The sequence below is a fragment of the Terrapene carolina genome, unplaced genomic scaffold, assembly GCF_002925995.2.
Source record: "Terrapene carolina triunguis isolate 2854851 unplaced genomic scaffold, T_m_triunguis-2.0 Scaffold231, whole genome shotgun sequence".
Lineage (NCBI taxonomy): Eukaryota > Metazoa > Chordata > Testudines > Emydidae > Terrapene > Terrapene triunguis.
Window position 1 is genome coordinate 18,973,847 of NW_020664582.1, and position 24,216 is coordinate 18,998,062.

General features: G+C 55.6%; 2 protein-coding genes across 4 annotated transcripts in view; both read right to left on the reverse strand.

Annotated features, from left to right (window-relative positions):
* Positions 1-769, reverse strand: part of TRAF4 (TNF receptor associated factor 4) — a 14,392-nt gene extending 13,623 nt beyond the window's left edge. Inside the window, exons 1-2 of the mRNA XM_026656569.2 lie at positions 576-769; positions 412-419 (exon numbers count right to left, since the gene is read on the reverse strand). Of these exons, the coding sequence (XP_026512354.1) occupies positions 412-419; positions 576-718 (151 nt within the window). The 5' untranslated portion in view covers positions 719-769. The remainder of the gene's footprint in view (positions 1-411; positions 420-575) is intronic.
* Positions 770-7,242: 6,473 nt separating this feature from the next.
* NEK8 (NIMA related kinase 8) lies at positions 7,243-22,010 on the reverse strand. Of its 3 annotated transcripts, none has more exons than XM_024207072.3 (15): positions 21,964-22,010; positions 20,838-21,043; positions 19,460-19,692; positions 17,409-17,540; positions 16,992-17,200; positions 16,376-16,455; positions 15,597-15,778; positions 15,172-15,322; positions 14,272-14,348; positions 12,893-13,010; positions 12,430-12,580; positions 11,869-12,032; positions 11,473-11,631; positions 11,044-11,202; positions 7,243-8,665 (listed from the first exon to the last, which is right to left on the reverse strand). In XM_024207072.3, exons 1-15 carry the CDS (start codon positions 22,008-22,010, stop codon positions 8,637-8,639), a joined length of 2,097 nt encoding a protein of 698 aa, XP_024062840.1. In that variant the 3' UTR covers positions 7,243-8,636. The 3 variants fall into 3 exon arrangements, with proteins under 3 accessions (XP_024062840.1, XP_024062841.1, XP_024062843.1); XM_024207073.3 differs by lacking the exon at positions 21,964-22,010 and adding an exon at positions 21,341-21,527; XM_024207075.3 differs by lacking the exon at positions 21,964-22,010 and having other exon boundaries at positions 19,460-19,612; positions 20,838-20,920.
* Between the last annotated feature and the right edge of the window lie 2,206 nt (positions 22,011-24,216).

Genomic DNA, 24,216 nt, shown 5'->3' on the forward strand with positions numbered 1-24,216 from the left:
CGCCGGGCACCGCGGCTCCTCCGGCGACGGCTCCGCACCTGCCCCTGCCCCTGGCGCGTCACGAAAGCAGCGAGTTTCGGCCCCACCTCCCCCAGCGCGCCGCGCCCGGGCCCGGTAGCCGCGAGCAGCCCAGGGCCGGGCGGCTCTGCCCGGGGGTCCCGGGCGGCAAAGCACCGGGCGGCCCGCGGGCGGAGCGGGGCCGGGCGGGGCGCGGGGCCAGGCTGGCACCAGCCGCAGCGGAACAAACAGCCCCGGGCCGCCAGCCCGGCTCCCGGGGAGCAGCGAGCCCCGCCCGGTCCCAGCCGCCCGCACCTGCCCCGGGGCAGCGAGAGCCGCGACCCCGGAGGTGGCCGGGGCGCTACGCGGGGCTCCCCCCGCCTGACGTCACAAAGGGACTTCTGACATCACAACCCCCCCCGCTGCCCCCCGGGGCGGCCAAAGGTCCCGCGAGCCCCGGCGGCGAGCCCGGGCTCGAGGCGGGCGGGCCGGGGGCTCGCCAGGGCCGGCGCGCGGCGGCGGGACTTTGCCCCCTCCCGCCCCGGGCCGAGCCCGCCGGAGCCCGCCCGAGCCCGCACCTGAGGAACTCCTGCAGGCAGGTGTCGCAGAAGCGGTGGCCGCAGGTGGAGACCTGCACGGGCTCCCGCATGGCCTTGCCGCACAGCGGGCACAGCAGCCGCCGCTTCGGCTTCTCCAGGAACTTGTAGTCGAAGCCGGGCATGGTGGGGCCGGGCCGGCGCCGCTCCCCCGCGCCTCCCGGGCACCGACTGGGGCCGCGCCGCGCCGCTCGGCGGCTCAGGGTCCAGCGGGCGGCTCCGCCCAGGGCGGGCCCGGGCTCCGCGCGGTCCTAGCGCCCGCCCTCCGCCTCGGGGGCGGCACCGGGGCAGCGGCTCAGGGGCCTTCCCGGCCCGGCCCCGGGGGGAACGCCGCAGCGGCTGCTCCCGGCCCGGCCCCGCAGCCAGGTCACCGCATCTTCTTCCACCAGGCGTCGGGGGCAGGGCGGGGTCGCTCCGGGGGCGGGTTTCACAGCCCCCGTTCGGCTGGCAGAGGGTCCGAGTCCGGAGCCAGGCCAGGGACACCCCCTGCCCCCGGGGGCCAGAGCGCCCCTGGCTCCCTTCCGGGGCGGCAGCCCAGGCCTGGCCGGCAGGGGAGCCGGTTCTGTGCTAGTCTTGGCTCTGCCACGTGTTCACTGGGGGTGTCCTTGGTTGAGTCACTGACACCCTGTGCCTCAGTGTCCCCCGCTGGGGCTGTTTACTTACCTGTGCCTGGAGGAGGCATTGGCTCTGGTCTGACTGGGCTTCCCAGTGACTAGTGGGTGTGGTGGCCCAGCAGTCACTGGCTCAGCACCGGGGGGGGCGATTACTTCCCTGGGTTGTTTCTCCCTGACTAGCCCTTTTCTTTCTCCGCATTGAATCACTCCCAGGACCAGGCTAACCACACTCCAGTTTCCTCTCCCGGCTCCGCACAGCCACCCAAACCCTGATCTGCGGCACATGGCTACAGTCAGGGGAGAAGGGCGCCATCTAGCGAGCACACCTGTTGCCTGCACAAGTTATTAAACCTTACACATCTGGAGCAAGGTGAGACTACCCACAGCAGTTCTCAAACTGTGGGTCGGGACCCCATTTTAATGGGGTCACCAGGATTGCCTAAGAGTTGCTGGGGCCCAGAGCCAAAGGGCTTCAACCCTGAGCGGCAGGACTAGGTTACAGGCCCCCTGCCTGGGGCTGAAGCCCTTGGGCTTTGCCCCCCCCCCCCCAGGGCTATGGGGCTCAGGCTTCAGTCCCCCCCCTTCCTGGGGTCATGTAGTAATTTTTGTTGTCAGAAGGGGGTTGCAGTGCAATGAAGTTTGAGACCCCCTGCACTAGACAATCCTTTTCAGGCGAATACGGTGCTGTGTGGCTCCCTAGGCTACAGAGAGCACAAAGTTCTGCAGTGACCCCTGTGGCTAATCTCAAACAACTGTTTTGTGTGCTCCTGAGATCTATACATCCACCCCCACCAAAGGACATTTGCCCCAGTGCTGATGAGGGCAAAGAAAAATCCTGTTCCCTGTTTTCCAATTTCTCTCCATCACTCTCCATGCAAATCCTCAAGACTCACAGCTTAGCCCCTCTTCCCCTGGGCAGTACCCTTGGGGGGCCCTGCTCGGACTGCATGGCCAGCTATGCCCAGCAGGCAATAGCCTTCCTGCCCAGCGTCTCACCTTTTTCTCAAAGAGTTTGGAGGGGGGATAAGACAATGAGCAGAGCCAGACTAAAATTACCACCCTCCAGCCTCCACTTGGTGCTCTCAGAAACCAAAGCAGCATGTAGGCATATTTGTCCCTTTCCCCGGAGGCTGGCAGAACAGGTCCAACCACCGTTTGCTGCCCACCGGCTGACAGGGTGAGGAGCAGGTGTCTGGAGTCTAACCAGCCCATGCTCTAGTCCTTGTCCCATTGAGGGTAGCAGTTGCTATGGTAACTTTTGGGTTTAGTTTTCCAATAGCAAATGGAACACGGGAGGGATTCCTGAGGTAAATCCCCATCGTGACGCTTGCTGCTCGTGTTCTTCTCCCCAAAAAGTCTTGTTAAAACTAAGAATCTGCCAGGGTCTGCCTGCTGGGAGCAAAACCCAGCCCCCCTGCATTTGCTAGAACCAAGGCAGGCACAAAACTTGTGGGGTGCAGGCTGTAGACCCCCATACACAGCCCAGGGGGATGTGGGTGATATCCCAGGGAATCAAGCTCTGTGCTAGCAGCTTAATCTGCCACATGCATGGTCTTGCCCTACCTGCTGTCAAGCACCTGGATATATGACAAATGGGTGAAACGAATGGGGGCCTCCAAATTTAAAAGGGGGGTCTCTGCCAGTGCATGCCAGGAGTGCACTGGGATTCCTCTCCAGCAGACTGGGCACCAACCCGACTGGAACCGCAGGCCCTTAACAGCCCTGGCTGATCGTGTGCGGCTGGAGACCAGTCCTTTCCTAAGATAGGCAGGAAAGGTTAACAAACAGGCTTTGTAAAGGCAGGGAGCTGGTTGCAGAGTGGGCTAAACTTTAACCAGCAGGAATTTGCTCCCTCACTTTCCCAGAGCTCCTGGAAACGCTACACGTGAGAGATTAACCACGGGTGGCCTTATGAGAGCAGGCTGGGAAATACCATTAGAACACTGGGCACATCTGGAGCTTGTTGATTGGCCCCCAATGATGTCCCACCCAGTCTGGCATGCTGGGTACATGGCCCATGGCATGTGGGTAACTATTCTTCCCACTCGGCTTTCTAGTAGCCATAAAACTCTTCAGGCAGGGAGCAGGTCCCAGGGGAGCTCTGCATTCCCTTCCTGGTTCTGCCACTGAGTCACAGCATGACCTTGCATTACCGTTCTGCCAGTGTCAGGGAAGCCAGATACAATGGGATTATCCCCTAAGCCCTCCTATAGCAGAGATGGCTCTTAGCCCTTTTGCTTACAGAAAGAATACAGTTAAGGCCTTAGCCATGTCCAAGCTTTAGCTCGCTTTGGGAACACAGTTAGGGGCCTGTCTACACACACACTGGACACATGTTGTTCAGTTGGCACTGGAGTTGTGGTCTAGGCTGGGGCCTGGCTTTGAAAGCTGGTCCCATCCCCCCAGGCCAGCCAGAACAGGGTAGAACATGCTCCTCCAGCCATAACTCCACTTAAACCATCTCTGTACACATCTTTCAAACTGGGGGGAGGCCAACACGGATGGGGCTCTAACTGCGCGGTGTCAGTGTCCATGTGGCGAATGGGGACAGAACTTCGCTAGCTCACAGCAGTACGTGCAGCTCCATGAATGGAGGCCTGCGGGGACTCTCAGATGAAAGGCGCTACCAGGCTACAGAGTCATTATTTCTATTTATTGCACTTTGATGTTTAAAACTACTCAGCCTCTAAGCCCGCTGCAGAGAGCGTTTCTGACTCATTAGCTAGTGGGAACACAAAGTCATCAGAAGGAGCTGGCTGGAGAGACGGGACAGCCTGGAGTGAGGAGTCCCTGTCCCTGCCATGGGGGTTAATCACCCCATTTCAGAGCCTGATCAGTATCGGATATTGTGTCTCTGGCTCCCTCAGGCCCAAATGCCTCTAGGCACATAGGTCGTAACTAGAAATACCTCTTCAACATGGGCAATACATGACCTCACTCCAAGCACCACCAGAGCAGCTCCTGTACTTATAACCTCCTCAGCTACCCTGACATACCACTCCCAGACAGACAGGCAGTTCTCCTACACCCAGTGCCCCCAACAGCCCATCACAACCCTACTGCAAACTCTCTCTCTCTCCCCAACTTTCAGCTGAGACTGGAACAAAGCTGCCTGGAATTTCACCAGCTCCGTAGGGATTTTCTACTTCTTGAGTCCCTCCCTCTTCCTGGTGTTCACACAGGGAGATCGGATTATGGAGGCCACTTCACTCCCGGGACATGCTTAGGAGAGCTACAGAAACTACATAGTGCGGAGTTTCATGCCCCTTCCCATTCCCGCTGCCTCTGAGTCACTACGCCAAGTGATGGGCCTTCAGCTTTTCTTCAGGAATGTGAACCCTGCACAAGATCCACCTCAAGCTGGAGCGAACAGGAGGGAAATCGGGTGCCTCAGCAGCCTTGCCCTTTCCAGCATCATCTCCTGAACATGTCATTTTTTCTGTCCATCCTCCGCTCACCAGGGATAGCCGAGGGACACTGCCACTCTGGAATAGTCCCGTGGCTGAGCTGTCCTCTTCACCAGGACAGGGCCCATCTCTCTTCCTCTACGCACTCCATGGCGGTGGCCCCGTGGAAAGTGCTCTGGCTTTGGAAGTGAGCTGAGAGTAGGGGGCGCACACGAAAGGGGTACATGCACTTCAGTGCCTGTGGATGTGGGGCTCCTTGCCCTTGGCTGGGATATGTACTCTACACACAGGACTACGCACAAGCAAACAAGCCGCTGATAGGCTAAGCGGGAGCTTTCACTAGGGGTGGCATGAGCTTGTGCGGGGAAACAAAGCACAGACTTGAGGAATGGAATGGCCTGTTAGCTCTGGCTGTTGTGCCTGAGGCAGGGAGGACATGCCTCAGCCTGTAGTTTCGAGTGCTCTATTGTTGTTCTGGGGCCTCTTTGTTTCTTTTCCCGAGCTGGGTCACAGTCCAGTATTAAATTATTCAAATGACCTTGCTGAACTCTGGGGCTTCAAAGATTAACTCCAGTGCTCAGCAAATACCAACAGTGGCTGTGAATTCCTGCTGGCTCTGGCCTTAGCCTGGGGCTGCAACACCCCAAACTACACACACACCAAGGTGTGACATGAGTAAGAATCAATGGGGTAGGATTACCACATGTCCCAGTTTGGCCGGGACAGTCCCTGTTTTAAGCCTTGTCCCAGCCGTCCCGACTTTTTTGACAAAACTGGGCATTTGTCCTGTTTGCTCTTGCTGCCTGATGATCAGTTGGCAAGAGCAAACTGGACAAATGCCCAGTTTTGCCAAAAAAGTGGGGTGTGACCCCCCAACGGGGCAGGAGAGCAGCAATGCCAGCCCCACACGGGAGGGAGGGCTCAAGAGAGCGGCTCGGGCCGGGTCAGCCCCAGGTGGGCGGGCAGCAGGGAGGGCTCAGGCCCAGGCCGGCCCCACGCATGGAGGGGAGAGGGGGCCGGTCCCGTGCAGTGTCCCGTTTTCCCTTTGGGAAAACATGGTCACCCTACAAGGGAGGTTATTGGGGCCTTCCCCTCTGGCAGCACATGGTTAACGAGTTGGCTCCTTGCTTCATCACAGTCCATAATGCTGCCATCCCCCATGGACTCTGCTGAGAAATGGCCCTTCAGTGGCCATAAACCAGCATCTCTCATGCAGTAAAAGCCCCAGAAGAGGCTCCTGAAGTGGAGTTGGTGCCAGCGGTTTCACCTCGACAGGTACTTCGCCTTGGGGAGATCGGCAGGTACTTCGCCTTGGGGAGGAGTTTTCTTGTTTCGCTCCAAGGGGACATAGGAAACAAGGCGGCTGGTGTAGGACTTTCCAAGGGACTGGTTTAAGGTGGATTTCTACTCAACTCAACAATACTTTATTGGCAGGAGCGGCTGTACAAGTGCTGCCAAAGTGAAGGACAAAGACCTTGTGCTGTCAGAGGCAGACATGGTTCAGCAGGTAGCTGCCCTGCCTAGGTTACGGAGTCACAACCCCCCTGTCCAGTGGCCATTACTGGCCAGTTCTGATCCTCGGGCAAGTCTCTCCAGAGGCAGGAATAGCATCTCCCTCCGGGAAGGCACCGTTTCCCCTCAGCCCTGGGTCGGTAAGCAGACTGGCCAGGCTCTCCGGAGGGAATCTCCCACCAACTGCCTCCCTGGAATCAGGGTGGACTTGGGGGCTGACTGTCAGAGGGGCTGAGCACCCACAGCTCCAGGTCAGGTCAGTGGGAGCTGCACACGCTCGGCTCCTCTGGCAGCCTCTCCCTGGGCTCTACAGAACGGAGCCGGGGCAGGAGATGGAGTTTGCTAGCTGGTCTGAGGAGACATTGGCAGGAGGATGCTATTCCTATAGGAGCTGGGGCTGCCCTACAACAAGAGGTCTTTGCCCAGGAAGGCTGCGGTGGTTCTCTTAGCCCTACGAGCGCTGCAATCCCCTTGGTTAAGGGTTGCCCCGACTCACAATCCTGGATCCGACTGGGGGCAGAAAACACCTCCACCTAAACAAGGGCTCCTGGCAGCCTCACAGTGACCTACAGCAGGGAGAGGAAGGGCCATGAGACAGGCTCACCCGGCCCAGCCAGGTACGCACCGCTTTTGTCAGTCAGCACTGGCTTGGAACCGATCGAGAGCCATTCCCTACAGCGAGCCCTGGATTCTACTCCCCTGGTGAGCTGCACCATTTCGAGGGCTAGAGAGATCCAATGAGCATGTGCAGTGACCTGATCTACAGCCCCTTAGTGTGAATAGAGCTTCCAAAGGCAGCAGAGAGGGATTGTTTTCTTGGCATTTGCCTTGTGCTGACACCTTTGAACAACAAACAGGACTTTCTGGTGGTAACAGAGCCCAATTCTTCCCACCTCTGCAGAGGACAGCCACCAGGGAAAGGAGCCTCGCTCTCCTGGCGGAACACAGGCAAGAGAGGAATGTCCCCAGTCAGCTCCCAGCGCTCCAGGGGACACCGCTCCTCAGCCTCTCCAGAGCCCCAGCACCCAGCGGGGACAGGAAACGATCTTTCATCCTGCAGTCGTAGCCGCCAGACACCACTGGAGCCTGTCAGCCACCGCCAAGTTTTGCCTCAAATCAAACAAAGATCCACAATGAAATAACTAAGCCAGTGAATCTACCAGCGAGTGAAAGCACAGCCTTTATACACAACTGACTGGCAAGTGTGTCCTAGTCGAGTGAAAAGGAGGGCTGCTAAGATAGCTCAGAGACAAAAGCTCTTCAGCAAATGGCCCAGAGTCTGGTGTCAGTAAAAATGGGAATGATCCTTCTGGTTACATCAAAAGATAACTCCAGTCTCTGGCAGGAAGAGCCCCGGGGAGGGCCTCCTCCTTCCTCATGGTCAGATCGAGGCCAGAACTCCAGTTACTCACAGCTGCTTGCCGCGATACTGGTGATTTTCAGTAGCAGGGGTCTAGGCTGTTGGACAGTGAACTGCTCACTAGCAGGTTTCAGAGTAGCAGCCGTGTTAGTCTGTATCTGCAAAAAGAACAGGAGAACTTGTGGCACCTTAGAGACTAACAAATTTATTTGGGCATAAGCTTTCATGGGCTAAAACTCACTTCATCGGATGCATCACTAGCAGGCTTTAGAGATCTGAGACCAAACCTTAGCCGGGGCATCCAGAACTAAGAGTCGAAGGACCCAAGTCAAGCTGTGATCGGAGAGTTAAAGTAGGCACTTGGGAAGAACAGCCCAGGGCCAAGCCGCCTACACACAAGATCACTGTTCTCGCTGGTTCTGGCGGCTGGCGAAGGGCCAAGTGGGTCATGGCCCCAGAACTTTGGTAGCTTGAAAACGCAATGAACTCGGTCAACAACTGGGCCAAACATTCTTCAGGAATAAACAGACTTTAAGTAAAAGAGTTTTGCACTTAGTCACCCATCATAGTGCCTGGGGCCATAACAACAGACGTTCCGGTGCAAACGCTGACAGCTCCCTCCGACACCAAGCTGCCAGCCCACGCTTTGTAATCAGAGTCAGTTTTCACGGAAGTGTGAAAATAAACCGAGGCCCTTCTTGCTGGTGGCAATCACATATGCAATGCCACAGTGAAATCACTTGCGTGGGGCCCTCTGAATACAAGACAGGTCATGATCACCCTTCATCCTTGATGGAGAGATGTGGCCTGTCCCAGCAGGTGCTGCTCCATGGGGCAATGTCCTGGGGGAGGCTTCAGGTTCCAGCATGCAGTGACCCCTGTTGATCTGAGTGGCTTGACATCTCTGTATTAACGATAAGGGCATCAGTTCTGTGCATTCCATTCTCTATAGATCAGGTGTTCTCCGGCTCCTGGCAAGCACCAATGCAGCCCATGGTGTTGCCCCAGCACTCCAGAGCCCCGTCCTCCAGGCCTGAGTAACATGGAGGCAGGCAGGGGAGGATATGTGCGCCATGCAGGTCAGGAGATCAGAAGGAAGCTGGCTATGTCCATATGGAGGCGGTGCAGTTCGCTCCTCTCAGCCCGTTCCTCACTGAGGGCCCGACTCTTCCCCTGCAGCTGAAACACAAAGGGCAGAAACCAGGGATAAACGCAGGCGAAGTGTCCAATAGAGCACTCCACCGGGGGGCTAAAATCAGCAGCATCCTGTGGCTACCAAGCCAATAATCAGGCTGACAGGCTTTGTGGTTCTGGCTGCCCCGGGAAGCCATTGTGAGGCTCTCATTAGTACACAGAGCAGAGGGCGTGGGGCTGGCATCGAAACTGCCATGTGCACTGGTGCTAAAGGATTAACAGAGAGTCCCTTTGTCTTCATGTTGATTCTAAAGGGTCTTCTGGGGGGTAAAGAAACAGTGACTCCTTGAGGTCTGTGCCCCCCTTTCTCCCCCCACTGGGTTAGCCCCGAAGGGGAAGAGAGACTCTCTCCAAAGGAGTTCTGTGCCGCTGGACAGGCTCCCACTTCTCATTGTTAATTCATTAGTGGTCCCTTCCTGACTGGGGTTGCTTCGGCACGGAGGTTTGCACTGCTGAGGTCTGACTAGAGTGAGCAGCAGGTTGCAGTACAGAGCTCACAGCAAAGCGGGTCGCAGGCACTGGTCCAGTCCCAGGCAGCTGCAGCCAGGGAGCAGACGCCAAATGCTGGAAAGAAATTGCACTGAATGGTGACCAAGAGAGAAGGACAGGTTGGGGCAGTAAGGAACCACTGTGTCCTCAGCACAGAAGTGCTTGTTAGTGATGGGCCTTTCGTACGCCCCGTGTCGGGGGACTAGGGCTATACCACAAGCATAAGGTTCAGACAGGTTCTCTCTTCTGGGAAAAGCTTTCCAAACCAACAGTTCGAACCAACTCATTCTGTGGGCTTTCCATGCTACCTGCACTCTGGGACCCACGGAGCAGGGCAGGGCTGGGCGCCGTTTGCACGCAACATTTTGGTGGCTCAATTCACGATCCTGAATGTTATGCATTTGGGTTCAACAATAAATCAGGGAAAGACTGTGAGGCGCTCAGATGGGACGGCAGGGGGGGAGGCAGATACAGACTTAGGCTGGATCGATACAGATACAAGAATGTTTTCTGACGCTTAATCAAGGTGCCCAGTGGAGCGTGAGGGAACTAGAAGCTCCTCCCTGCTGGGGACAATTAGCCAGCTAGCAGGGGACGGGGAAAGGGAAAAGCCAGAGTCCACACTGCAGGGGTACGAGCAGACCCACCGATGTGCTGACCCAGGCTGCCTTCACGTACCCTGGCACAGGAAGGGCAGGTCCGAATGTGGGCTTATTTGAACCACGTAATGATGCTTCCTTCAGACCGAGGGAAGAGAAGCCACAGGCCGTTGCTATTTTTATCAAACCACAGAGAAGATCCAGGAGCCAAAACGATGCCTCAAATCTCAGTTTCTATTTAGGCAAATTCAATTGCTCTGAAAGCGGCTGGTTTGGGAAATGCTTTGGCTCCATAAACATGGCCACCAGCACGGCAGCTCCCTGCAGGCTTTCCCTGACCAGCCATAGCAGGATGGCATTAGGAATCCAAGGGGCTCCTCCTTCCCCCACTGCTCTTTGCTTTGCTGGGTTGGCTCAATATCACTACAGCAGCTATGGGGTGTAGCACACAAGAGAGATGGATTCTGTGCTTTGCCTGGGGCTGTTCTGATTTCAGCGAAGTCACCATGGATTCCAGAAACCAGCCAGCTGGGAACCAACAGGGGGGCCCTTGGCCAGGTAGGCACTGGGAAGAGCTGCAGAGGTGCTCCAACCAGGGGCGAGTGGGCTTTGCACCACTCAGGAGCTCATGTGCTCCCCCCCTTCCACTAGCTGATGCATGGAGCAGTGTTCAGTGACTCCAGAGGGTGCTGCAGGCGGCACTCCCAGCTCAGGAATAGGTCTCCAGCCTGTGACCAATCCCCAAAGCGCAGACACTGTAAACACTTGGTACAGGACGTCCGGATTGACGGGGACCCATTGCAGTGGAGGCTGTCCCGGTGCTCTGTGGGGCCAGGGTTCACTGGAGAGGAGTAAATCCAGATTGCAAATGTGTCGGATTCCCTGGTTATTAGCATTTGGCCTAAGGAAGAGCAATGGAACACCCCAGCTAGACAGTGCAGCACCCTGCTTTCCCCGAAGGAAATCCCAGAGTGGCAAAATCTGGAGGGGCTCAGTCCAGAGGCAAGTCAAAATGATGCCACGACAGGCAGGGGCATCCCAAGGATCTGTGGCCCAGCAGGCATGGAACGAGCAATAGAGCATTTGTGTCCCCCAAATCACACAGTGTAATTAGCCAGGAGAGATCAGAGGGCAGCGGGGGCTGACAGCTGGCTAAGCACACTCTGCCCCCGCAGCGCTGCCGGGCATGACCCCTCTAGGGCGCCAGGCAGGGCTTCAGTTTAGGTCACCTGAGCTCGCAGCAAGAACAGCTGTGGCGAAGAACCCTATACTCACGTTTCACTGCCAGCAGTGTGTTCCCATGGCAGCAGGCGACAGAGGTCACCAGGTAGGGGTGGGTCTCCTCCAGCTGCACAGGCCTTGGAGTCCTGGTCTCCTCATCCTTCCTTCCCAAGCGCCCGCGGGCTCCTTTCCCCCAGGTGTACACCTCTCCCTCTGGAAAGGAGACATCTGGCTACAGACGGTTTCTCCCAGATTGACCATGAGCTCTGCTGACCCTCCTGTCTCAAGTTACAGAGCAGAGTGCCATGCCGAGCAGAACAAGTGTGCCCCCCATGTCCCTCTCAGAGCGGCCATACGAAGCATGGTGGGCCTGCAGTCTGGAGCAGAGCAAGGCTTAACTCACCAGCAGCACTGACTCCTTGGCTAACAGCTCAAGAAAGCCAGGAACTGCTGCAGCCCAGGACACCAGGGCTTCAATCTCACCTGCTCCAATGGCCACAGTGAAGGCATCGCCACAAGCCACCATGGTGACCTTAATCGCTTGGAGTCCCACAACCAGGCAGGGCACACGGCTGGTATGGCAGGTGCTGGTGCCAAGCTGCCCGTGTTGGTTGCTGCCAAAGGTGTAACACTGGCCAGAAGCTGTCAATGGGGAAGACAGAAATGAGGAGTCAGCGACGCTCACCTGGTCAGAAAGCAGCAAGATGGCACCGTAAGAGGCCAGTATTCCAGTGTCTTTCACAGCACTGAGCGCACTGCCCTCACAGCCCCAAAGGTTCCCAGGCTGACGTGCCGTCTGGAACCCAAACCATATGGGGGAAAGCAGTGTCCCCCCACATTACCCCTCCCAGTGCAGGTTTCCCAGGGCCACCTCCTCACCTGTGACTGCAGCCGAATGGGCTGTTCCAATATCTGCACACACCACCGGCTCTTGATTTAAGGGCCCTGACTGGACACACGTGAATGTGGGAGCTTCTTCCACCTGATCCCCCAGGGCCGGCTCCCCCTGCTCCGCAATCTTATCCAGGCCCAGCTTGTTAAACCTGCATGAGGAGAGCAGTCCCAGGGCTGAGCAAACATCACATATTATATACAAATAAATCTGTTAGTCTTTAAGGTGCCACCAGACTCCTTGTTGTTTTTGTAGATACAGACTAACACGGCTACCTCCTGATACTTGATCACATATTATAGACGGAACTTCTTCAGGATGCCTTGGGCCAAAGCCATCGCGGGCTAGCTGCACTGACGCCAAGGGATGACTATGCTATAGGGCACATTCTTGCTCTACACCAGAGCTGATTGCAGCTCCAGAGACATACCCATTATTGAGCTTCTTGCGCTGCTGGAGACAGGACACTGAATTAGATGGGCCCTGGGCTGATCTGATGGGGTGACACCGCTGGTCCAGAAGGCAGGGAAACATCCCTCTTGTCTTACCTGTTGCTCCCACAAGCAAGAATCTGGTTCTTCACCGTCAGGACCATGGAGGAGTCAATACCACAAAGGACTTTCTGAGCCTCGTGTTCAGGCGGAACAGCTACCTGCTGGGGAGAATTGTGGGAGTCCAGAGTTCCCAGCCCAAGCCGACCTGGGCAAAAGAAATTGTTTAAAGAGACGTTTTGTGTCAAAATACAAACCAAAGGCATTTCCCCGAGTAACAATATCTAGAGCGGTGACTGCAGGGGCCTGGATGCGGGACACACCCAGCAGGGGGCACTGTGTGTAGGGGGCAGGCACCCTGGCTGTGGGGAACTGCTGGCTGCTCCAACCCCAGTCAGTTTCACACAACAGTTACCTTCCAAACAGTGCACACAGGGAGATCAGTAGGGACTGGGGAAGCCAAAGGGGAGAGAAAATGACCCCTGATCATGCTAAGCAGTGGCAGCTAAAATCCCCTTACCATTGTCCCCTCTGCCCCAGGCAAACACTTCCCGTTCATTGGAAATGGCCAGCACATGAGACGCGCCACATGCCACTTGCACAATCTCGTAGCCCAGCAGCGCCTCCACGATCTTAGGCTGGTAGAGAAAAGAACAGCATTAGTCAGCTACGCCCTTTCCCCATCAGCTCACTGACTGACACCTTACTACAGCAGATCTGCCTACCCGGCGGGCGCTGCAGAAAGGCAAGGCAAGGAGCAGAGCTCCATGGATATTCTAGTTCCTATCCCAGGTTTTACCCTATATGAACAATATTTACATTTCCGTAGTACCTTTTGTCCCAAGGGATCTTAAAGGTGTTTTACAAACTATGTATATACAGCACAAAGGAAAATGCAGCCAGCTCTGGGGTAAATGACAGCTGCCAGACAACCAACTAGCACAACAGTTTGGGGAGGGGAAACGTTATGACAAAGGCAGCAGGGCAAATCTCTACTCTTGTGACAAAAGCCCATGCAAAGCAGGCAAAACTTGGTTATAATGTTTCATCGGAAAGATCCACACCCAGGGCACTGCACGGAAACTACTAGCTAACTCTCCCATGAGGCAGATGGATGGAGATTCCCCATTTATCTCCTCACCTTGTTTTCTCCCTGCTGTGATAGAGTCAGATCTGACACATCCCTCCCATGGGCCTCATCCTCCTCAATCTTCTCAGGGAAAAGCACCATTTGCTTAAATATGGTTGAGCCACCAATCTACGCTCCTCCACAGCAGCAAATGGGAGGTGTGCACAGCTCTCAAGCAGAAGCCAGAGGATAACACCCAACGAAGCAGTGCAAGGGAGCACAGAGACAAACAGGCCCAAACCCTCATCCCTGGCTGGATTTCACATGCTATCGCCACCAGCCAGCCAGCGTGGGCTGGGAAACAGCCCAGAGAGAGGAGGGGGAAAGGAGAGTGCCTTTACAGCTCCAGCACTTTGTCCCAATCCGGGACGCGTGGCTCTCCTTTGAACACTGGCTCTATTGAAAAACAAGTTTCCCAGTGAACCGCAGCAGCTGCAGGGCTGAGACTGAAACAGCCAGGTGTGTGATTGGAAGCAGCGGCAGAGTCTGGGCCCCAGCCAACAGCAACCACAAGGCAGCTCTCGACTTCCCTCGGCATGTTGCAACCCCACATTCAAAGACATCTTTGTGCAAATGGGGAGGGAGAAGCAGGCTGAAAAGCAGCAGAACAGAGCTGGGGGGAGGGAAGGGAAAGGATCCGGTTCCAGAGCCCGCCAGCGTCATTTGGATGCATACAGCAGGACTGCTGCAAGTCCGCTCAGGGCCAGGGAGAAGCTGGACCACGTGACATTCAGTATTTATCGGTGTCCCCAATTCCTTACACTACAAACCTGTGTTACATCAGTGAAGTTTCCATGCCCCAAACAACCATTACTGCCACTGCCAAAAGTCATGATTATCCCCCTGTCTGGAAAAGCAAAATAAAGCCATGTTACAGCCATTCATGATAAGCTGTGGGTCCACACAGCCCTGGGTACTAGCTAGGCCACAGACCACAGCATCCAAGCAGTCCCAGCGTCCCTTGGGAGCCCTCGCTGGCTGGCAGACGCTGCAAATCCCACACGGATGCCTTGGGCTAGCTGCTAGGGGGATACTACAGGAGGGGTAGTTTAGATGGGGCTCAGGATTCTTGAGAGAAGAAGCCATAAATGTGCTGGGACAAGTCACCCAACAAGAACTAACACAAACGGGATGATGGGCAAAGCACTGAGATAACATTATTCCAGCTGTGTACGCAGGAGTTTCTCATTCAACAGTCTGGAGAGGTGCTAAACACACAGAGCCCTTCGTTTACCAGCCACCCAGCCCAGGGCCAGCAGGAAGCATGGTCAGAGATAGGACAAACACACACATTTGAAGTTTGCCAGTTGCAAATCTGTCACTTATTCCCCTGATCCCCAGCAGAACTGCAAACACACACGGCTCCCCACGGGCCATCAGAAGAACCTCACTGTGCAAACAGTGCACATTCCACGCTGATGTCGCTCAGCCAGGCAGCTCAGACCAAACACAGCTTCGAAGATGCTTTCATGGAGTTTTCAGACCCTGTCTCCCCGGGTGCTGCTGAGGACACGCGGCCCTGCAGGGGGCTCACAAAGACTCACTGAATTTGGGAAGGGTCTCTGGCACATGGACTTTGGGACTAGAGCCCTGCTGGGCATGCCCCGTCAGCAGGGCTGCTTTGGGAACTCTCCATCCGTGCAGGGGGGCAGCACAGCTCTCATCCATACCTGTCAAGCAGGTTGTGAAGAGGTCACCACAGGACACATGTTTGATAGTCACTCCGGACTGGCCTTCCAGGAAGCGGGACACAAACTGAGGCTGGAGCTGCTCTGTGGCCCCTGGGAGGGAGGGGCCTCCAGTGGCACCCATTGGGGAAGCCTGGCAGGGAGAAGCCAAAGGGGTTTGAAATGCACTTCGCTTGCAGCTGGGCTTGGGTGAAAAGAACAAGTTAGGGGCAATAATCCCACCCCCACCCCCACCAGCCTCAGTGGTCACCAGGAGCAGCCAGGGATTTGCCTGCTCACTGGGGGGGGATGTGGGGCCATGGCATGTCTGGAAGCAGGCTGCACTCCTCCTCTGAGACCCTCTGCCCAAGCCCCTTTGCTGACAGTGGCTTATTGCCCTTGGCTGCCGCCTGCTTGCCATTGCTCACCTCCCACATGATGAGCCTCCCTGATTTAGTGATGCCGGCCTTCTGGGTTCTCCCTGCAGAAACCTGCACCACTTCTGTGTTGAGCATGGGCAGGCGGAGCGGGGTGGTGATTCCGCTGCCCCAGGTGTAGATGGAAGACAGGGGAGGTGGGATTCCAGTCCTGGCTGAGTGAACTCGAACACCTAGGAGTCCAAATGAAATACCATCACCCCAGCTTGCCACCCCCCAGCCAAGCTATAATGGGCAAGCAAGTGACCCTAGCCATACGATGCAGATGCCCACCCGCAGTGGAGGACAACACCCAGTTAGACAGAGGGGCTAAATGAGCTGGCAAGAACAGGGCCTGGGACCTCTGTCTGAGGCTCACCAGGGGCTACAGGGAAGGCTGCTCACAGCAGCTCGCCAGGGCGATGCCAGCAGGAGGAGGGGAAAGTAGCCTTCTACTCTAGAATTTGCAGAGGGTAGATGGGCTGCTACAGCTCTAGCTGTCAAACCATCACCCAGGGACTCTCCATTCCCAGCCTGGGTGCGCTGCAGCACAGGGGAACTCAGGCTCCAGACGGCAAGGGCAGGAAAGCCTCTGAAGGGGCTGATCTAGAAGCAGCACTGGCTAGCTCCTGGGTCCCACCAGCCTGGGGCTGGAGTACAGGTTCTCCGAGGAAGGGGATTTAGGGTGTGAAGTGCCTGAGTTTCATCTGGCAGAGGATGCCACTAATGGTCAATACAAAGGATTCTCCTTTGAAATGAAGTTCTGCTGAATACACCATGCCCGGCCTTACCCCTGGGTCTGGCACTGGTCACTCTTCCTCCCGCTCTGTTGTGGGTCACTGGTGGCACTGTAGCTAATGGCTTCTCAGGCCTGTCAAACGGAAATGCACAACTTCTGTCTGTTCACTCGGACAGCCTGGCCAGCATTAGCACTGGGCTCACAGAGGAGAGGGAAGCTTTATCATTAGGGCAGAGTGAACTGCTGAGCATGGCCTGGTGCAGGCAGAGTCAGGGCAGTTTCCTGGGGACAGCTCTTTAAGACTGGCCGGCTGGCTCTCTGACAGCACCATGGCCTGTGTGAGGTCATGCTGGCCCCAGGGTAAGGGTGAGTGAGCAAGTGCCACACCATCCAGCAAGCTCCTGAGACCGGAGGTGAACCTGTCCTCCCAGTGACAGCCCCTCAGCAATGCACCATCTCCTGAGCCCCCACCTGTGCTGGGCATGAGCCTGGGTCCTGTTAGCCTGTATGCACGTACCACAAGCACAGCTGGTCAGTGTCCCTTCCTAGCTCCAACCAAGAAAAGAACTGACCCTCTCAGAGACCTCCTGGGAGCTGTGGCAGCCTCTCCATCCCCATTCCCTCCCATGGCTAGGCCCCAGAGAGATGAGCGCAGCAGCACCACTTGCCTTCTCATTTTGACACTGCCCACATCAGTGTAAAGGTTCAGAAGTGGCCTGATGCAGATGGCCTGGGCCATGATCTCATTCAGCTGGGGCCGTTTGGAAGGGTCCAGGTTGAGCATGCTCAGGATGAGCTGGCGCAGGTCTGGGCTGTATCGGTCTGAGATGGGAGCAAATGTCCCACTCATGATCTTTAGCACCAAGGCAGGCAGGTTCTGGAGAGTATGGAAGGAAGATAGACACACATGGTTAGCAGAACCCTGGCTGCTGCATGGGCAGAGAGGCAGGAAACGTCAGGAGCAATGCAAGGTCTTAGAGAAGAGCACTGCAGGCTCTGTGGGAATGCAGTAGGCACAGCCCAATGTGGACGTGTTTCTGGAATTCACGTCTCTGCTTTAAGAAAACCCCAGGCCCCAGCCTTACTGCAGCTTCAAAGGCTCTCTTGAGACTGGCAAGTTCGTAAAGCACACAGCCCAGCGCCCAGATATCGCTCTTCTGGTTGTAGGGTTTCCCTTCACACAGCTCCGGGGAGATGTAGCACGGAGTCCCCACAACCTAAGAGAAAGAGGCACAGATGCATGATGGCACTCCGAGTCCAGAACCGTGGCAAGGAGAGCTAAAGATCAACACCCACTACAAAAATGACTTGACTACAGCACAAAGGAGCCAGAGTTCTAGGCGAACTGGGAGGGGCGTTAGTTTCCCTGCTATTGATTACTGGCCGATGATCTTCCCATGATAAAATTGCTAGAGGATTTACCGTTTCTTCCACTACTAGAGCATGGCTCCCTCTCCCATTTAGCACTTAGCTCCAATGTGGACTTCTAGCCAACTGAGGGGCTCAGATCACTTAGTGATGCCAACCAGATCAGCTTAGATGGGGAAAGATACTGAGGTATCAGGCAGAGAGAAGATTAAAAAAGAAAAGACAGGACATTCAGCCACCAAGAAACGTGTGCCATATCAGCCCGGTCTCAGAAGAGGCTCTCTGGTGCTAACCTCTCACATAGCAGCACTTTCTACCATCTCTGGTTGGCTAGGAGACTCCATCCCAGCCTGCTGGACTGTGACCTAACCTTGGTTATCCAAGACTCTGTCACATCCCATCTGGACTACAGCAATGCAATGCACCTGGGCACAAAGGCAACAGGCCTCAGGAAACTCCAGCTAGTACAGGGTGCCACAGTGAGTCTCCTCAGCACCACGGGCCATCACAAGCCCGGCAGGCCTGTCCACCACTCTCTGCGCTGCCTTTCTGCAGCTTAAGAGTCAAGTACAAGGACTCAGTCCTTATCTTCAAGGTGCTCAGTGGCTTGGGCCCAACATATCTAGGAGCCTAAAGCTTCAGGATGAGGACTGTGGTCAACAACTCCACCCCTCTGGAACAGTGGGATTTTTTACCCCAAGGGCAAAGCTGGTCTGTGCAGGAGGAAGAACTTCCACAAGGCCAGTACCAGACTGTGGAACAAACCTCCCCAGGAACTACGGATCATCCCAACACCCCCCATCCCCTCCCGCTGCAAGTGCCAGGCACCTGCCTCCAACCAGCCTTCTCCAGCACAAACACACAGCAGCAGGGATATTTTAAAATAAAAAACAACACACAACAACAAAGCCCTACCAAAATGAACCAATCTACACCACACACAATGCTCCCCTGGGGACAAGGAGGAGAGCAAGAACAAGCCACATGTGACAGTTGTTTTAATGCACTATTGGAAGGCATTCAGACACTATGGAAATGAGAGAGAGAGGAACTGACAGAATAATTTTCATGACTGCAGCAAGACAGGCTATCAAGGGAGATTAAGGGTATGTCTACACTGCACAAGAAGATCTGTTCTTATCTTGGGTTAAAGTAACAGTGAAGATGTACCCACTCAGCTTTTAACTCGGGTTAACAGCTCGAGTTAAAGCCTATAGGGCAGCCTGGGGTTGAACTCCAGCTACTAGCTTGTGTTAAAAGCGGAGTTGCTGTGTCTTCACTTGTGCCAAGTATCAGGGGGTAGCTGTGTTAGTCTGTATCCACAACTTGACACCTCCTCATCTATTATTGGGAGTGGACTACATCCACCCTGATTGAATTGGCCTTGTCAGCACTGGTTCTCAGCTCCCTTCTCTTCATGGGTCAGTATATAATGCCTGCATCTGTAACTTTCACTCCATGCGTCTGAAGAAGTGAGGTTTTTTACCCACGAAAGCTTATGCCCAAATAAATCTGTTAATCTTCTTGTTTTTGTGTCTTCACTGCTACCCTAACATCAGTGAGCTAACCAGAGTTAGACACCCACAGAGCGGAAAGATTAGCAGTAATATTGATTATTTACTGACTTGTCAAAATCTAAATCACAATCGCTGATGCAACCTAATCTCAGGCCCATTCTCCCCACACGGAGGCACAGAAACAGATCAGATCAGATGGAAAGAACTTCCCCCAGACCTCGGAAATTTGAGAACTCTCAGCAGATACGCACCGTGTAGGCTTTGCTCTTGCTGCTCAAGATTTTTGAGATGCCAAAGTCTCCAATCTTGACGATCATGCGGTGCTTGTCCAACAGAATGTTCTGAGTCTTTAAATCCCGGTGCAGGATCTGTTTGGTGTGAACATGATGAAGGGCCAGTAGGATCTGCACAAAAAAGTGCAGGATGGTGTCTTCGTCCAACAGGGAGTTGCAACGTTTATGAATAAACTCTGCCAAGGTGCCACCTGGGATGGATGGCAAAGGGCAGAAGGGCCATCAGCAAAGGAAGTTTACCAGGGCTGGCATAATCTTAACCAAAAGTAATGGAATTGAGTCACAGTATCTTAACCACACAATTGCTGCTGAATGAGCCAAGGATGTCCAAAGTCATACAGTGCGCCAATGGAGCATACCACGCATTCTCTGAATGTAAAGAGAACACTCGCAGCACAGCACATGGGATGCAGGACCAGCAGCAGAGGGGTTAAAGTTAGCACCACACTGTCAATGGCAGTGCTGCCTCCAGGGCTCAGCAGGACAAAGAAATGTGCTAAAACCATACATATCAGAGCACTGTGGGGAAGCAAATGTCAATGGGAGAACAAGATAAGCCTGTTCTGCGTAGGGAAATTCCCCTTGTTAAAGTACCCGCATGCTATTGAAAGGGGCCCTGTCATGTAATGCAAGCCCAGAATTCAGGTTTTATATGAAGCAGTTTTACAAACCCTAACGTAAATGTTTTCTTGATTTAAAATGGCAAGGCAAATCATGTGTTTGTTTGAATTGACACTTCTCCAGGCAGCTCTACTGCTCCAACACTGCTGCCCAAAAGGGAAGCGGACAAAACAAACAGAAGGGAAACGGACAGAACCCCCAAGTGAAGAGCAGAAGGGAACACACAGATCAGTGATGAAAAAGCTATTTTTAAAACCCTTTCCGTTGGGATAAGCGCTGGCAATGCTAATAATGCAAATGTATTTTAAAATGTTTTCAAAGAACAGGATTTTCAACATGGCCAGGTCCCTTTGAACAACAAGCTTATGTTATCCTGGGGACCTCCAAACCATTTCCACAACAGCCTTACATGGGATACGCTTCAAGATAAGGAAATAGGTGACAAAGGACAGGAGTGAGCACCTCTTCCAAGGGAAACAGCCTTGCCAAACAAAAGGCAGGCCTGTCTCAAGTACCAGGGACATTGCTGGATTCTCCTCACCTTCACAGAGCATGCAGCCCCCTGCTTTTATGGATGCCTTGTAAACCAACCCACTCAGTTGCTGATATTTAAGTCAGGCACTCCCTAAAGAGGCTCATTCACCCAGATCCAACTACACTGGGGAATCCAAGAAGCTCTATCCCCAGCCCATGCCCCTCCTAGCCAGTGTCCCACCTGGTGCATACTCCATAGCAATCATAAGAGCCTTGTCTTCCAGGAAGTTCTCGTAATATTCAATGATATTGGGGTGATTCAGTAGCTTCAGCACCTGGCACTCATTCTGTGCCGCCAGCCGCTCGTCCTTCGTCATCTGCTCCACAGGGATCTGTTTAATGATCACTAGCTTCTGGTCAGCCTTGCGCAGACACAAGTGCACTATTCTGTAATAGCACAAAGCAAGGACAGTCTGCATTAGAGGGGAGACCAGCCATGCAAGAGATGGGATGGGAAGTAACTAAACAAGGAAAGGGGTGACCAGGCCTAGAGCCAGAACAAGTGATGTGAAGTGGAAAACAGCACCAGATGTTTGCCAAATGCACGTGTCCAAAAACCCAAGAGACACAAGCAACACAGGAACCATTTTGGGGGCCTGGTCCCCACTTCCACCCCTCCCCCAAAGTACAAGAGGAAATAAATGAAGTGTTTAGAGCACAGGACTCCAGGGCTCCTTCCCCAACCTTGACACTGTCCTCCTGCGTGCGCCTAGGCAACTCACACCTGGTCTCAGTTTCCTCAGCAGTAAAATGGGAATAATAGTGATTCCCCACCTCTCCGAAGGCAGTGCACTGAGTTAGCGATGCAGAGTATTATGAAGACACTAACTGTGAGCCCTGCTCCAGTTACGCATCCCCAGTTCCTTTGGACTAAGATGGTCGGCTCTAGATGTCCGGCCCCAGGAGCTTTATCGGTGAGAAACACGGGCCTCCCACCAGGCCTAGCAGACCATGGTCTGTTATCTGCCCCCAGCCCATCCCCTGCGCTCCGCTATCTGCCCCAGCCCATCCCCCGCGCTCCACTATCTGCCCCCAGCCCATCCCCCGCGCTCCACTATCTGTCCCCAGCCCATCCCCCATAATCCGCTATCTGCCCCCAGCCCATCCCCCGCGCTCCGCTATCTGCCCCAGGGCTCCCTCCTGTCTCCCGGTCCCTGATTGGCTGCCCCGGGGGGGGGGGAGCTGCCGCATCACCATGTACCGGGGCTCAGCCCGGGGTGTCCCGCCCCCAGATGCCACGTGGCAGCGCTGCCGCCCCCGGGCTCGCGGGAGGGGGCAATGCCGGGTGCCGGGAGGGGGTGTCTCACCCGAAAGCTCCTCTCCCCACCACCCGGATCCGCTCGTACTTCTCCATCACCCCCCAGCCCCGGCCCGGCTCCCCCCATCTCCATGGAGACGCTTCCGGGCTCCACTACGGCGGCCGCGGAGGAACATTCCGCCGCGTTCCCCGCACTGGGGACCCCTCGCTGCGGATCTCGCCCAGGATCGCTGCAGGGGGCGGGAGGCAGCAGAGCCGTGGCCGCTCACAACAGCGGGGTGCGGAGCCCCGGGCGCTTGGGGGCACCACGAGGGTGCTAATGGCCCCAGGGTACTAGAGATATACAGGGAGGGTGCCCCACAGCTCCCAGCACCCATGGAAGGTGCCCCACAGCTCCCAGGGAGGGTGCCCCACAGCTCCCAGCACCCATGGAAGGTGCCCCACAGCTCCCAGCACCCATGGAAGGTGCCCCACAGCTCCCAGGGAGGGCCCCCCCATGGCCCCAGTGCCAGAGCTGGGGGAAGATGGGCTCAGGCAGCGATGCCCCCGGCGGAGGTGCTACCAACCCCAACAGTTCAAAAGTCACAAGTCAGGCCCCAAAATTCATGAGATTGGCTTTAAAATCTCAAAACAGCTAACACTCTGCAGTGCTGGGATCCTGCCCTTTGCCAGCTTGTTTCCGGGCACTCCAGTCCTGGCCAGTGCGCGTTGCCAGCTCTGGGGATTGGCTGGCGAGTCTTGCAGGTTTTGGGGTGTTGTTAGAGCCCCAGCCCCTGGAGTCAGGGGATTAGTGAGAATCCCATAGGGGTTTGTTGTTTTTTTCCAGTAAGTTTCGAGCTGTCCTGGTCGCAGAGGAGTGTGAGCATGTGCCCTGAATCTGACACAAGGTGAACAGAGAGAGACCCACACACTCATGAGTTTTAAGCCATTCTCCTGAGTTTTGGGGCCTGACTCCTGGTTTGGCGGCGGCTGAGGTTGGCAACACCACCAAGGCCCCCTGGGGGTTATGAGCCCATTGGGGACTTCAGCAATTTACCATTCCTGCAGAGGGCAGGTGAGATCAGTGAGTGGTGCAATCCCTCAGCCCAGCCCTTTTCCAGGGGGTGCCTGACTCATCTGAGACCTAAAACAACCTCGGCCCCACCCTAACCCAATCCTGTGCTCTGTCTGACACTGCAAATCACTGACAAAATGCTGAATCAGGAAGCTGAGGTTACTGGGAGCTGTCTACGTGCTGCCCTGGCGCTCCTGAGCCCAGCCCAGCCCAGCCCACCTGCTGCACTGAGCTGCCAATTGCCCACAGCACTTGTTCTCCCCAGCTGCACTGCAATCGAGTTAGGACGGTGTGTGACCCCATCCAAACTGCCATGCAGATGGGATCTGATGCCCCAGGGCGTAGCCCAGTTACAGAGGTCCTGTCCTGCTGTATCCATGTCCATAGGTTAAGGTTGATGGAGAGACGGCTTTAAACTGCAAGTGCCTCTGGCAGCTCACAGCCTCTTCTCTCTAGGAACTGACTTTTGTAGCAAAGAGCAGGGGACCAGCCAGCCACGCTCCACACTGCAGGCCCGTGCATGCTCCCTCTGCTTGCTTGCAGCACAGCTCATCGCCAGGCGCAGGGCTGCTGAGCCTGGGTACCATTGTGGGCAATGCCCTAACCTTTCCCAGCCCACCCTAGGGCTGAGCTCCCCCCTCAAGCTACCTGGGTCTCAGGTCCTGGCACTGGCCTCCCCACTCACTGGTCCCTGGAACCACCCCCCTCCCCGCGGTGGGGGTCACTTTACAGCACACTGGCTGCCACCCCAACCTAGGCCCAGAAAGGCCTTTGTGGTCCGTCAGTGACACCCTGCCCGCGAGCGTTCAGGACACTGAGGCAGCCAGAGCTTCTGCTCCCATCTGCCAGCCCCTGTGGGAGAGCCCTGGGCTGGAGCCGTCCTGCCAGTGACTTGGCCAGTGGCCCGAGGCGGCCCCTGGATCTGTAATTTAGCGTGAATTCCTGTCTGGTCTCCCACCAGGGCAGGGCTGCTCAGCACAGGGTGACACCCACCCACCCTCGCCCCACCTTCCTCACTAATGAAATGGCTCTTGATTGGGCTCAGTCACCCTCTGAATGCAGCCAGGGCTGTAAATTGCCAGGTCCCTTTAATCTCAGTTAATTGCCATGTGCCTCTGGGGCGATTAGCTGCTGTCAGGGAAGGAGCGGCTGATGGCTGGGTGGGGGCTGTCTTTGTTCAACAGACAAAGGCAGCAGTGTAAACGCCAGCTTGCCGCCCTGTCCCAACAGTCTGGGCTCTACCTGCGT